The sequence below is a fragment of the Eleutherodactylus coqui genome, chromosome 1, assembly GCF_035609145.1.
Source record: "Eleutherodactylus coqui strain aEleCoq1 chromosome 1, aEleCoq1.hap1, whole genome shotgun sequence".
Classification (NCBI taxonomy): domain Eukaryota; kingdom Metazoa; phylum Chordata; class Amphibia; order Anura; family Eleutherodactylidae; genus Eleutherodactylus; species Eleutherodactylus coqui.
The window spans coordinates 442,062,860-442,076,944 of record NC_089837.1 but is presented as its reverse complement, the minus strand read 5'-3'; the positions used below and the strand labels follow the sequence as shown (position 1 = coordinate 442,076,944).

At 46.7% G+C, this 14,085-nt stretch overlaps 1 protein-coding gene across 2 annotated transcripts in view; it reads right to left on the bottom strand.

Moving 5' to 3' along the window:
- CCDC169 (coiled-coil domain containing 169) overlaps positions 1-14,085 on the bottom strand; it is a 55,705-nt gene that overhangs the window by 39,182 nt on the left and 2,438 nt on the right. For both annotated transcript variants that reach the window (XM_066582736.1, XM_066582727.1), the window contains exons 2-4: positions 13,036-13,118; positions 3,233-3,343; positions 429-469 (exon numbers count right to left, since the gene is read on the bottom strand). In XM_066582736.1, coding sequence (XP_066438833.1) covers positions 429-469; positions 3,233-3,343; positions 13,036-13,118 — 235 coding nt within the window. The remainder of the gene's footprint in view (positions 1-428; positions 470-3,232; positions 3,344-13,035; positions 13,119-14,085) is intronic.

The following is a 14,085-nucleotide window of genomic DNA, read 5'->3' as shown; positions in this document are numbered from 1 at the left end:
TACAAGGCGACTTTGTCCATGAGACAAGACTGCTGTGTGGTCCTCCGACTTTGCACTCCCAATTGAAGTCAATGTGGTCGCCATTGCGACTTGCAAGTAGTAACCGCCACGATTGGATGTTTTGCAATCTTCAAGTCATGGTTGCAGCAACATCTGCGTCGCACCATTAGCCCATTGACTTCAGTGAGAGTTGGAGGTTGCAGGGCTACACAGTGATCTTTGGTCACATGGCAAAAGTTGCCAAACGCAGGAAGCGTTGGTCTAGTATTTCTTTTTAATAAAGATACTGATGTGGAAAAGCATAAAACATCAAGAAAATAATAAGTTCAACATAAAAATGTTTCTTAAACAATTGGTGATTTTTGTGAGACAAGACCGTGGTACCATAGGAGGATGGCAATACAATGGCCGACTTATTAATAACTTACCACAGGCATTTGATCATAAGATCGAATGGAGGATAGCCGATCTAAGGAAGCAGAAAACATTATTACAGGGTGTTCTAGTAAGAGATGGTCAGAGATTTTTGAGAAATTCAGGAGTGACTGAAACATTTTTGTATGCGCACAAGCCTCATAAATATAATGTTTGGTCAAAACACCAAGTATTTATGCTGAAAAAGTAGTTTTACTACACTGATAAATCTACTACATTGTCATAAACTGTTCATACCGTGCAGATTGTGTAATTCCTGTTGTATGATCTGTAAACCAAACCTTATGAACCACTTAGGCCTCATGGGTACTGGTGCATCTTATCTCCACCGGAACTATGAGTGGAGACATGGGTTGGACAGGATCACTGATGGGGCGTCATGCCCCCAGATGTCGATTGGGTGCTGCCGCTGTGTTCTGCAGGAGCGACATCACCACCACGGAGGGCATGGGTCTGGAGCTGCAGCTTCCCTACAAGCTGCAAGCGCTCCCACACCTTCTCACCATGGAGGAGTGCCGGTGCTCCCCAGGTGAGCAAGGTCAGAAGGAGAGGCTTTCTCCGCTCCCACAGCATGCCAAGAAGGAGGAGGCAGCTCTGCAGGGTCTGGAGGAGCCGCTTTCTTAGTGAGGAGTCAGCATAGTGCTGGACAAGGAGGGTGATGGCAGCACAGCGTTGACCGCGGTCTGTAGGAGCGGGGATCTTACTACCACGGCAGCCATTGCATGGCGGACGGAGGACTGTCTTGAAGGAACTAGCTCAGTGGAGCAGGGGGCTTCAGTAGCGGAAAGCGCAGCAGGGGCTGCAGGACAGTGGCACCCGGGTCGAAACTGGAAATTTGCAGCACCTCGGGGGGAGAGTGATAGCTAACAGAGGCGCTAGGAGCCGATATGGTAGCCCAGCAGGAGGAGCACACAAAGCAGAACGCCAGGTACAGGTGTGAGGGACGAGTGTGTGCATCAGGCAATCCACTGTTGTGCGCGTCACCTCGCCTTCCCCTACTACTCAGCCTGGCCAACTCATGTCTCCACCCATTCTACTGAGACAAGATGCACCAGTAGCGGCCTCATGTCCACTTGCATGCACGTATTCCATATGCTGAATCCCGCAGTGGAATCCAGCCATGCCCGCAGACATAGACAGGAAAAAAAAATTTCTTACCTCTCAGGATCCAGCGCAGGTCTACTCTGTGCCGGCCGGATCTTCTTTCTTCAGCACGGCGGATGCCAGACGCATGTCGGACACATACGCAGTGCAATTTATTTTTTTTTAAATCTCCTGCTTTCTCGCGGAATCGAAGCCGCCCCTGCGGAATCCGCAGAAAAATGGAGCATGCTGCGATTTCTTCCCACGCGTCCGCTCTGCACACCAGGAAAAAATTACATCCGCATGTTTTAAACAGTTTTGCGGATGCTAATGCATCCCTGTAGGCGGCTTGATTTGCAGATCTCCCGTGCGGGTGCCCCAAATCAAATCTGCCCGTGGACATTGGGCCTTATACTCTATGTAGGACCTCATTTATCAAAACTGTCTTAACCCATTAGTGACGGCTAATATGCCTTTTTACTGAGCTCACTAATGGAATTTTAACCTGCACATACATCTTTTTAAGGCGATGGCTTAGTTGACTACTGACAGCCAGGCTCCTGCACTAACAGCCAGGAGAAGAGAAACCTCAGATCCTGGCAGTTTAACCCCTTACATGCCACAATCAATAGCAACTATAGCATTTAAGCAGATGAAATTAGGAGGGGAGAGGATCCTTCTGTCACCTATTGCCATCCCAAAGTGTGATTGCAAGGTAACATGACAGGTTCCCAACACAACCAAAAGCCTGAGAGAGGCCTCCATGTTTGTCATGTAACTTTGCCTATTAGGCCCTGCCTCCAGCAGATTCTAATAGGCTGCTGTCATAGGCTTAGTAGAATGCACTACATGAGTAATGCAGTGTACTGTCCTAGCAATCGAGCTATTGCAACTTCAAGTCTTCTTAAGGGACTAAAAAAATAGCATCCAAAAACGTTTAATAAAGCTCAAGTTTCCTCACAAAAACCTCTTTTAAATGGCTAAAATACCCAATCTTTTTTAAAGTAACACATAATAATAGGTATTATCATGTTCATAATGACCCAGACGATGAAAATATTTTGTTACTTAATCGCATATGGTGAACGCCGTAAAAATAGTTTTTAAAATTAACGCCAGAATTGCTATTTTTATGTTGTTCCCACCCAAAAAACATAATAAAAAGCTGTCCAAAAGTAATATGTACAGCAAAATGATACCAATAGAAACTACAACTCTCCCCACAAAAGACCTCACGCAACTCCAATGTCAGAAAATAACTATGCTACTGATCTGTAAGTGCGACAATACGGAGTCAATTGTTTTTCTTTAAAAATGTGTTTTTATTGTGCAAAAGTAGAAAATACATGTTTAAAAAACCTACATAGACTTGGTATGCAATAATCATGCTGATCCAGATTTAAACAAAATTACCCTCTTATTTTTTCTTTATTATTATTATATTATTTATTGGTGAATGCCGTAAAAATAAAACAAAGAAATAATGGTGGTATTTGAGGGTTTTTTTTCCATCTACCCGACAAAAAAAAAAAAAAAATACTAAAAAAGTTATACAATACATGTATACCCTAGAGTGGTGCCATTAAAAAAAATACAACTCGTTCCAAAAAAATGCCCTCATGTGAATAAATCATGGCTCTTACAATGCAACGATGACAATCACTTTGTCCTTAAAGCAAAAAAATAGGCTCGTCACAAAGTTCTCTTCACTCACCTGTCGGATTACCCCGTACGTATTCTGATTTTTCCTGAAGTGCATGAATTTGTCTTTCCAGTTGTCTGTTTAACTCAACTTGTGTTTCATATCTGGTCTTCCACTCATTACCTGCCGCGTGGTAAAGAAGAAATGAAGTCATTATAGTCAGTGCCATCTAAACGCATGGGCCTGATAGGCACTTGTCCGGGGGCCCCACAAGCATAGGGCCCCAAACTAATCTATGTATGTTAACATTTCAATGCACCTTGTATGACATATGATAATGTTGTGTGGCGGTATATGAACTTGGCTCCTATCTGTCTATGCCATGTGAGAAGACTTTAATTTTGTCACTTTCTGTTTCACTTTAAAGTACACATAATTCCCTTTTCTAAATTACCCAGGATTCCAATTGTAAGTTATGCATAATTTCTATAATAAAAAGAGAGATCATCTTGTGAAGCGTAGGACATCGTCTTGTTACTTTCTAGAGTAAAGTAGCCTGGCACTATGTACAAAGAGATGTCTACAGTGTAAGAGGAAAATGGACCCTAGAGACTTAGACTTCCGGTTCTCCGGTCTCGGTCGCTGGTTACTATCTCGCACGTCCTCCCGAGTTTTCTCGATGTCGTCCCGTGTCTCATTCACAAGGTTGGAAATCAATGTTAGAAAAGAACATTGCTGGTTTGTCTCGTAATCTGCGACAGAAATCCAAGGCTGAGCTTCAGATGTCTGCCACAGATTTGCATTTGAATAATGCTGCAGATCCAGACGTTGATTAGTCCCATTTAACCCCTTCAGTGGCAGGTTTATTATTACCATGTCATGCCTCACAGGTGTAGTTTTTTTTTTAAACAAGTCAACAATGCAAGTAAATACCCCGGAAGATTTCAGATGACAGGTGAGTGCTCTGCACATTTCAGCACTAGAGCTGTCCATGGAAATCTTCCAGGGTTTAAAGGGGTTGTCTCGCGAAAGCAAGTGGGGTTATACACTTCTGTATGGCCATATTAATGCACTTTGTAATATACATCGTGCATTAAATATGAGCCATACAGAAGTTGTTCACTTACCTTCCCTGCGCTGGTGTCCCCATCTCCATGGCTCCGTCTAACTTCAGCGTCTAATCGCCCGATTAGACGCCCTTGCGCAGAAGGGTCTTCTGCCTTCGGCTCGGTTCGGCAGCAGCTGCGTTCTGGCTCCGCCCCCTTCTACGCGTCATCGCGTAGCTCCGCCCCGTCACGTGTGCCGATTCCAGCCAATCAGGAGACTGGAATCGGCACACGTCATGGGGCGGGGCTACGTGATGGCGCGTAGAAGGGGGCGGAGCCAGAACGCCGCTGCTGCCGGGCAGACCCGAAGGCAGAAGACCCTTCTGCGCAAGCGCGTCTAATCGGGCGATTAGACGCTGAAGTTAGACGGAGCCATGGAGACGAGGACGCCAGCGCAGGGAAGGTAAGTGAATAACTTCTGTATGGCTCATATTTAATGCACGATGTATATTACAAAGTGCATTAATATGGCCATACAGAAGTGCTGAACCTCACTTGCTTTCGCGAGACAACCCCTTTAACTACATAGTCAGTGCCGCAAGCCCTGGAGATTTCCAGGTGTGCCACTAAAGGGGTTAATTTGTGTGCATCCTCCTCCTAAATTTCCTCTATACACCAGTGTATAACAAGGGTGCATATCTGAATCAGCCAAAGGGTTCTGTTCCCATTAGCATCATGGCTTCCGTTCTTAAAAGGGTTCTTCTGAGATTTAAACGTTTCATCTATCCACACAAAAGGGTATAAGTGTCTGATCATTGTGTTCCATACGGAGGTACAAGCCCTTGGCCATTTCTGGCAGTTCCACAGTTGGCAGGGTACATAATCGGCCACCGCTACATTCATACAGGGTGACCTAGGCCCCCGTTCTTGTGATCTAATGGGGGTGCCAGTGGTCAGACACCAATCCCTTTCCTGTGGGATGGAGAATAATTCTTGGGACAAGAGTGGAGCCATGACCAGTACATCAGGCGGTTTCAACCAGGTCGCAATGATCCTAGTGGCTTGTAATGGGGGCCATCAGATTTCCAGGCATATTGACAGCAATGTAAACTCTGCTATTCTTACCAACAAATACAGAAGAACCCCTGAGGCCGCATGTCCTATCTCTTCACGTTCCTCGGAAAGCAACGCCAATTGATTTCAATGAGACCTTTAATACATCGCATGGCTCACATATGGCGTGCGATGTGTATGTGAGTGTGATACCAGGTTTTCCATTAAAATCAATAGAAACACTTTCCGATCATCTATTGCACGTGAAACTCGTGCGAGATTATCGGAACTTTACCGATGCGATACGTTTTTGCCAGTGCCGACTCACTGGGTATTGCATTTTTTTCCCGCAACTATTTATTTAACTTTTCATGCGGGCAAAATCCCCCCCCCCCAAAAATGCTGGAAGGCCCCATTGATTTCACACAGTGTATCATGTGTATTTGCGCTATGCCATTGACTTTAATGGGTTATGTCGGTACATAATACAGACCAAAATAGGACTCTCGGGGATTATTTTCACCCCCATAAATACACACCTGAAAAACACAATGCAAATCAATGGGGTGTCAGCTCTGCGTATTTTGCGGCTAATATAGTGTACAAGTCCACCCGTGTGACTGCGGCTGTAGGGCTAACTAGTCATTGAAGTGTCACCACTAATGTAGCTCTCAGCTGCAGACAATTGGCACTATATAATAATCTTGTTAAACATGTCAGTCCATTCCCGGCCCTCTGGCTGTAACAACAGTTATGTGGAATATGTAGTCGACTTAATGGAGCGCAATTTTCTCAGAATGTTGTTAAGCTTTTGAGGTTTTAGTACATTTGAAGCTCCCAGTAGTGATCACTAGGGGCCCTGGGGATTTGAGAAGACCTCTCCACTAGTACTCACTGCTGTTACTCAGAAAAGCACGTTTTACTGAGCATCAAATATACTATACAGCTTACAAAAAACTAAAAAAATCCATATACTGTACACCCATACGCTGGCCACTTAAACGACCATTTAATGACTGGAGCTTTCCTTTGCACAAATGGGCTGTAACAGCAGATGCCCGGTTCCAGTGTCATTGCTGTCTAAGGCACCATGAAAACATGTGAATAGGAGCACAAATCTGCTGTTTGTGCACCAGTTCAGATGGCTTGGGTAAGGCCCATATACGCCGATCCCGGATTGCTGTCAGACAGGGAGAGACAGTTTAGCTCTGCTAAACTGCTTTTCCTCATTCCACCCCCTCGACAGCTCACGGCAAGGGAAGGGGGCCCAGCGGGAGCTAGTATGCAACACCTAGTGGGATTTATGCCAACTCATATCACTATGGTTCTAAAGGTCTCATGCAGTCTTCCCAGTCCTCTGTCATCTTCTGCCTTTTTATCTAGGGATATATAGGGTGTCTAGACGTGGGGTAGCCCTTGTCAGGGCGGTAGCCCTGCTTTATACAGGATCAGAGCAGATCATTCTTCCCTGTCTTGTGTCTTTTCCATCTGTTCCACCTAGACTACTTCTCCTGTACATTCTGCGCCTTCCAGTTTGATCAGCCTTTTGGTCTGAGGGAATATAACTTGGTCTCCCTCTTAGGGACAAGTCAGATGTAACAGTTGTAACCCTGCATTTTTCCTGCAGAAGAAATGCCTGTCTGCCCATAGGAGTACAACCCAAGTGATCAGCTGATCGAACCCACACAGCTGCATTTTGGAAAGAGAGACAACCCCTTTAACAATTCTAGTGTTACCATGCGGCGGCTGCCGGGGCTGCGGGTGGTTGGTCAGCGTAGTGCGCGCGCTCATGGGTCCGGGCGGCGTGTGCGCGGGTGTCTGTGAGTGCAGCTCTATGCACGAGTCCTTGTTTTGAGATTCTGCTAGGAGGCGTGGCCTCCCCCTCTCCGCCCCTGGGCGGAGGCTTCTGTTTATAAGGCTGGCAGTGAGGTTCATTCACTGACAGTTATTGGTTTCTGTTTTAGTGTGCTAGCTTCCTGCCTCTGACAGTCTCCTGCTTTCAGCTTCTGCTATATCTGCCAGGTTATCCATCTGCCTCGGTCTGCCTGTATTTCCTGTTGGTTTTCTTCACCTGCCCTTCCTGTCGGTATCCTACCCTGTTCCATCTTGGTACGCCAGCATCCCTCCTCAGTCCCTAGCGAGTGTAGGGACCGCCGCCCAGTTGCCCGCCTGGGGTTAGCCAGGAGTGGAGGCAAGTAGGCAGGGACAGGGGTTGCGGGCAAGTTCTAGGGCAACCCAGGCTGGCGTATCATCGGGTAGGATACCGTAACATAATAACTTGCCCTTAAAATTTTCCTACGGGTTCTTGTTTGGTCTCCAATGGAGACTATGAGCGTCCTTGCTAATCAGTTGCTGGAGCTAGTGGGCGTGATCCAAGACCTGTCCGGTCGTATGGTGGCCCAGGAGTAGCGGATGTTGGCGAAGATTCCTGCCGCCCCATCTATTCCTGAACCCAAATTTTCTCTCCCTGAGGTGTTTTCGGGGGAGAGAAGCAAGTTTTTTGTTTTTCGGCGGGCATGTAAACTATATTTCTGGATGCGGCCCGGATCATCCGGCTCTGAGTCCCAGAAGGTGGGATTGATTCTGTCCTTGCTGCGGGGTCCCCCCAGACATGAGCCTACTCCTTACCTGAGAGTTCTGCTTGTCTGCAGTCTGTTGATGCATTTTTTCAGGAACTAGGAGGTATTTTTGATGAGCCGGACCGGGTGGGATTAGCCGTATCTCACCTCATGGCTTTGCGTCAGGGGCAGCAGTGTGCTGAAGACTACTGCTCTACGTTTAGACAATATGTCGGTGAAACCTCCTGGAATGATGGCGACATCAAAGATGTATTTTTGTTGGGCCTTTCTGATGCTGTCAAGGATCTAATTATTTCCCATCCCACTCCCATAACACTGAATGAGGCGATGGTATTGGCAGTAAAGGCCGACAGGAGACTGAGATCTAGAGAAAAGGAACGTCAGGCCTGTAAAACTAGGGAGTCCTGTGGATCCGTTCCCATTTCCCCCATGCCAGCTCCAGGGGCCGAGCCTACGGAAGTGGACCTGCTAAGTCCTGGGAAACGGTGACGGTTCCGGATGACTCACCATCTTTGCCTCTACTGTGGGGAAGACTGACATCAAGTAGCAACCTGTCCACAGAAGCAACGGCAACATCAGTCTGAAGCGACGGAAGAACTACCGATCCTAGGCGATTCTCTGAAGGGTCGCCTAGGGTCACAGATACTCCCTAGGTTGTTGGTGCCTTGTCAGATTGGCTTCCGGAATTTTATTCGTTCCGGTCAAGCCTATATTGATTCGGGTGCTGCAGTCAATCTGATTAATTTAAATTTTGTCAGACCTCTAATAACCGAATTTTCCATGCTGAAGCCCCCCATGCACTTCATTGGTATTGATTCGACCCCTCTCTCCGCAGGTGTTGTTAAATGGAGGACTCCCATTCTGCAGTTCACTGTGGGTGTTCTCCATTCTGAGAATCTGTCTTTCCTAGTTATGGAAAAGATGTCTGTTGATGCAGTGCTTGGTATGCCCTGGTTGGCACTGCACAATCCCCAATTTGATTGGTCCACCCGGGAATTGACTCATTGGGGGTCATCCTGTCATAATCACCTAACTACTATAGCCCTGTGCTCCGCGGATACTGTGCTTATTCTGGAGTATTTGTCGGATTTTCAGGACGTATTCTCTAAAAAACTGTCTGAGGCTTTGCCTTCCCATAGAGAGTGGGACTGTGGTATTGATCTGATTCCTGACAGTCCCATCTCTAAGGGAGCCATTTTCAATTTGTCAGGGCGTGAGCATTAGGTCCTTAAGTCCTATATCTCGGAGTCTCTGGTCAAACGACATATCCGGCCGTCCAGGTCCCCTGCCGGGGCAGGTCTCTTCTTTGTTGAGAAGAAGGATGGGACACTAAGACCTTGTGTGGATTATCGGGCCTTGAATAAAATCACTGTGAAGAACCAGTGCTCCTTGCCCCTAATTCCTGACTTGTTGAATCAGGTGGTAGGGGCCCACTGGTTCTCCAAACTGGACTTAAGGGGGGCTTACAACTTAATTTGCATTCGAGAGGGAGATGAATGGAAGACGGCGTTCAACACCTCGTTAGGGCATTTTGAATGTCTGGTCATGCCCTTCGGACTCTGTAAGCCCCCGCTGTGTTTCAGGGGTTTATGAACGCGGTTTTTCACGACTTCCTGGGGGTATTTCTGGTCATATATCTTGATGACATCCTGGTGTATTCTCCTGTCTGGGATTCACATGTGCAGCACCTGAGGTTGGTTCTGACCCGTTTGCGTGAGTATCAACTTTTTGTCAAGTTGGAGAAATGTACATTTGGTTCTAAACAAGTATCTTTTCTTAGTTATGTGATTTCACCCACGGAGATTCAGATGGAGTCTGACAAAGTAGCAGCAATCTCCCAATGAGTCAGACCAGACAACCTTAAGGCTCTCCAGCGGTTCTTGGGTTTTGCAAATTTTTACCGCAAATTCATTAAGAATTACTCGGTTATTGCTCAACCCTTGACCGATCTGACTAAGAAGGGGGCCGACTTGGTAAAATGGTCGCCTGCAGCCTTAGAGGCCTTTAGTCATCTAAAAAGGGCATTTACGACTGCCCCGGTGTTAATACAGCCGGATGTGCGTCTACCCTTTTTCATTGAGGTAGATGCATCTGAGGTGGGGACAGGGGCAGTATTGTCGCAGAAAGTCAGTGGGAGATCTGGGTATAGCCCATGTGCGTTCTTTTCGCGGAAGTTAAGTTCAGCAAAACGCAACTACGACGTGGGTAACCGTGAGTTACTGGCAATCAAATGGGCTTTAGAAGAGTGGCGACACCATCTTGAGGGTGCTGGAAACCCTATTACCGTATATACTGATCACAAGAATTTGGTATATCTCGCCAATGCTAAAAGACTCACAGCTCGTCAAGCCAGGTGGGCGTTGTTCTTCGCCAGGTTTAATTTCGTTGTGACATATATCCCAGGAGAGAAGAATGTGAAAGCGGACGCCCTGTCACGGAGTGAGACTATGACCCCTGAGAATATCTTGGCACCTGGCGTGGTGGTGGCAGCTGTAGAATCTAACTTCGTCCCTCAACTACAAAATGCTCAGCAGGATGCTCCTTCGGGGGTGCCGGAGGGCAGATGGTTTGTGCCAGAGACCTTACGTCTTAGAGTCATGGATGAATCTCACTCGTCGGTTCTCGCAGGTCATCCAGGGTTTCAGGCAACCCTGGATCTCTGTTCTAGACACTTCTGGTGGCCAGGCTTGTCTCAGGAGATCCGCGACTTTGTTAAGGGATGCTCTGTCTGTGCACGCAATAAGAGTCGGCGGCGTCCTTCGGAGGGTCCTCTGAGACCGTTACCGGTACCTTCTAGTCCGTGGTCGCAGTTATCTGTAGATTTTATCACTGATCTACCAGAATCCCAGAAGTGCACCACTATCTTAGTGGTTGTCGACCGGTTCTCAAAGATGGCACATTTTGTGGCGTTAAAGAAGCTACCTTCGGCAAAAGAGTTTGCCAAGATTTTTGTAAAAGAAATAATTCGCCTAAATGGGGTTCCCCAAAACATTGTATCTGATCGCGGGGTTCAGTTTGTCTCGCAGTTTTGGCGTGCCTTCTGCAGAAACCTGGGAATGTCACTTTCCTTCTCCTCAGCATTCCACCCGCAAACTAATGGTCAGACTGAGCGGAAGAACCAGGATTTAGTGCAATATTTACGGTTGTTTGCTGGTGAAAAGGCTCATCAGTGGGCAGAGTTCCTGCCGTTGGCAGAGTTTGCACTAAACAACCGCACTTGTTCTTCCACTGGGGTATCTCCATTCTTTTGTGTATACGGTCAGCATCCTCGCTTCCTTACAGCGATCCCTACTCCATCTGTCTGTCCTGCAGCTGATGTCGCCACAGATACGCTGCCGGGAGTATGGAAAGAGGTACAGAAAAACTTGGAAGCAACGGGGGTTCGTATGCAGTTGCGTAGTGGGAAGAGTCTGTCTGTATCTGAACCTTACAGGGCGGGACAGAAGGTATACCTGTCTTCTAAAAATCTCAAATAAAGGGTCCCATCTTTGAAGCTGGCGCCGCGTTACGTGGGTCCCTTTGTCATCACACGTGTGGTGAACCCGCTCGCCTACGAACTGGGTTTGCCAGCTACATGGAGGGTTCACTGGGTGTTCCATAAGTCTTTATTGAAACCTTTTGTCCCTTCTGTGATGAGATTCTGCTAGGAGGTGTGGCCTCCCCCTCTCCACCCCTGGGCGGAGGCTTCTGTTTATAAGGCTGGCAGTGAGGTTCATTCACTGACAGTTATTGGTTTCTGTTTCAGTGTGCTAGCTTCCTGCCTCTGACAGTCTCCTGCTTTCAGCTTCTGCTATATCTGCCTGGTTATCCATCTGCCTCGGTCTGCCTGTATTTCCTGTTGGTTTTCTTCACCTGCCCTTCCTGTCGGTATCCTACCCTGTTCCATCTTGGTACGCCAGCGTCCCTCCTCGGTCCCTAGCAAGTGTAGGGACCGCCACCCAGTTGCCCGCCTGGGGTTAGCCAGGAGTGGAGGTAAGTAGGCAGGGACAGGGATTGCGGGCAAGTTCTAGGGCAACCCAGGATTGCGTATCATCAGGTAAGATACCGTAACATCTAGCTATGAGAAACGTTTAGCATTACAGATGTATATTTTATTGGACCTTGGTTAATAAAATGCAAACTTTCCATTTAAAGGGAACCTGTTATAATCTTTGAGCCCTATAAAACTTCATAATGGAGCTCAAAGGTCATGGAACTAGGAGTCCAGGAAGGGCTGTTTTATACTGACAGGGTGCCCCGTTCCAGCACTGTGTCATCCCAAAGTCCGTGTGCGCCAGCAGCAAGACTCTTTTCATCCCACTCTTCTATGGGAGAGCATACGCATAGAGCAAGCTGAGAAGAGACATAGCGCTGGAATGGGATGCCCGGTGAGTATACACCAACACTTCCCAGACTCCCTAATCCCTAACCTTTGAGCCCCATAACGTAGTTTAGGGGGCTTAAAGATAATAAAAGGTTCCCTTTACGTATATTATGTATGGGATGACATATACTTATCTAAATATCTGATAAAATGTGGACTACAATTGTAAAGCTTAATGAGAGGATACTCTATATGTATACCAATAGCTGAAGAGCTCATATCAATTGTACACGAAGAGATCAATAAGATATGGGCTACTGTAATAATAAAGGGGTTATCCAGCTCTGCAGACTGACGATCTATCCCCAGGATAGGTCATCAATAGCTGATCAGCTGGGGAACAGGTTAATTCACTTCAATGGGACCCATGTATGCGTATAGAGCTGTGCACTTAAGGCTCCGATCACTGACAGAGCAGCCCGGAGAGCAGCTGATCGGTAGTGTATAGGTCATCAATCTTCAGAGCTGAACAACCACTTTAACCCTTCCCAATCCACTGTCTGACGTCTGAAGACATTATGATTTAAGACTGTACAGCTCTGATGTTGGAAGACGTCCGTCGGGGTTCTCTTACTGTATATTGCCAGCCTCTCTGCTGTCGGAGCCTATCCAATGTGTCACCTCATGCAGTATTGGCTTTAGCCAGCAGATAGCGCCATTGTATAATGGCAGAAAAAGAGTAAGCCCCCTAGGAAAACCAGGATACAAATTGTATTGGAAAAAGTTAAGGGTGTACTCACATGGTGTAGTTGTATGTGAACATAGTGGATTACGTGGGGGCGCCAAAACTGACTTGGATCAACAGCCCAGATCGAAGTTACCAAGAACCCTTACCTTCATCTTCCACACTGTTCAGTTTTCTTTCCAGGTCAGCAAGTGTGTTTTTCATTTCAAATATTGATGCCTGTAACACTTCCCTGTGCAAAAGAGATATATTAATTGATACAACATTTAAAAGGGGTTTCTGCAACTATAAGATTGATGGTTCACCCTCAATGTTTCATTGGTAGGGATCCGACACCTTCAGCACAGTGGCTCGTCTGTACGGACAGTAGCGCCTGGTACTGTGGGTTATCCCATTCACTTGTATAGGAGGAGCTGCAGTAACAGACAGCTGGTCATATGGACAAGAGCATAATGCCATGTGTCTCTGCAAATGGGGAAGCAATGCTTGGAGGAGTGCCACAGCCTCTTCATTGTGCGGATCAGACGAAAGGCTACCAATGTACAAAGGTGATATCCGGGCTCACCATGCTGTATCAACATGAAAGAAGCCATACTCCCTTCCCCTGCTGCTCCCATTCCCCCGCTGGTCTGGGATGATTGCTGCAGCTAATTAATTAGCTGATGTGAGACAGTGATTGGCTGCAGTATCACATGGCTCTGGTGTTGGTGACATCATCATTGACTCCATGTATCTGGAAATTAAGACCAGTGGGGAACCAAGCAGCGGCAGAACAGGAGGGGAGAATACGGCTTATTTTATGCTGATACAGCATGCTAATCAGCTTTTGGAAAATAAATTATCCCCAGATAACCGCTTTTAGTCCCAGACAATTCATTTAAAAAGGGATTGCCACATGCAAGCAAGTTATCATTGGATGACCTATGGAGAACGCTGGAGATAGCCAAGTTTAAAGAGGTATTCCCATCTCGGGAATCCTATTTCCATGTGTTCAAAAATCTCAAAAAACAATCTACTTACCCATCAGATGTTTATTTCCAAAATGCTCCATTCTCCAGATGTTGCAGATATTGATTCCTCTGTTCTTTGGTTGTTTACTGCTCGTTGCCAGGGAAACAAACCTCCTCTTCTATGGAAATAGGATCCTGAGATGGGAATATCCCTTTAAGCTCTCAACTATATCTGACAATCCTATTGGA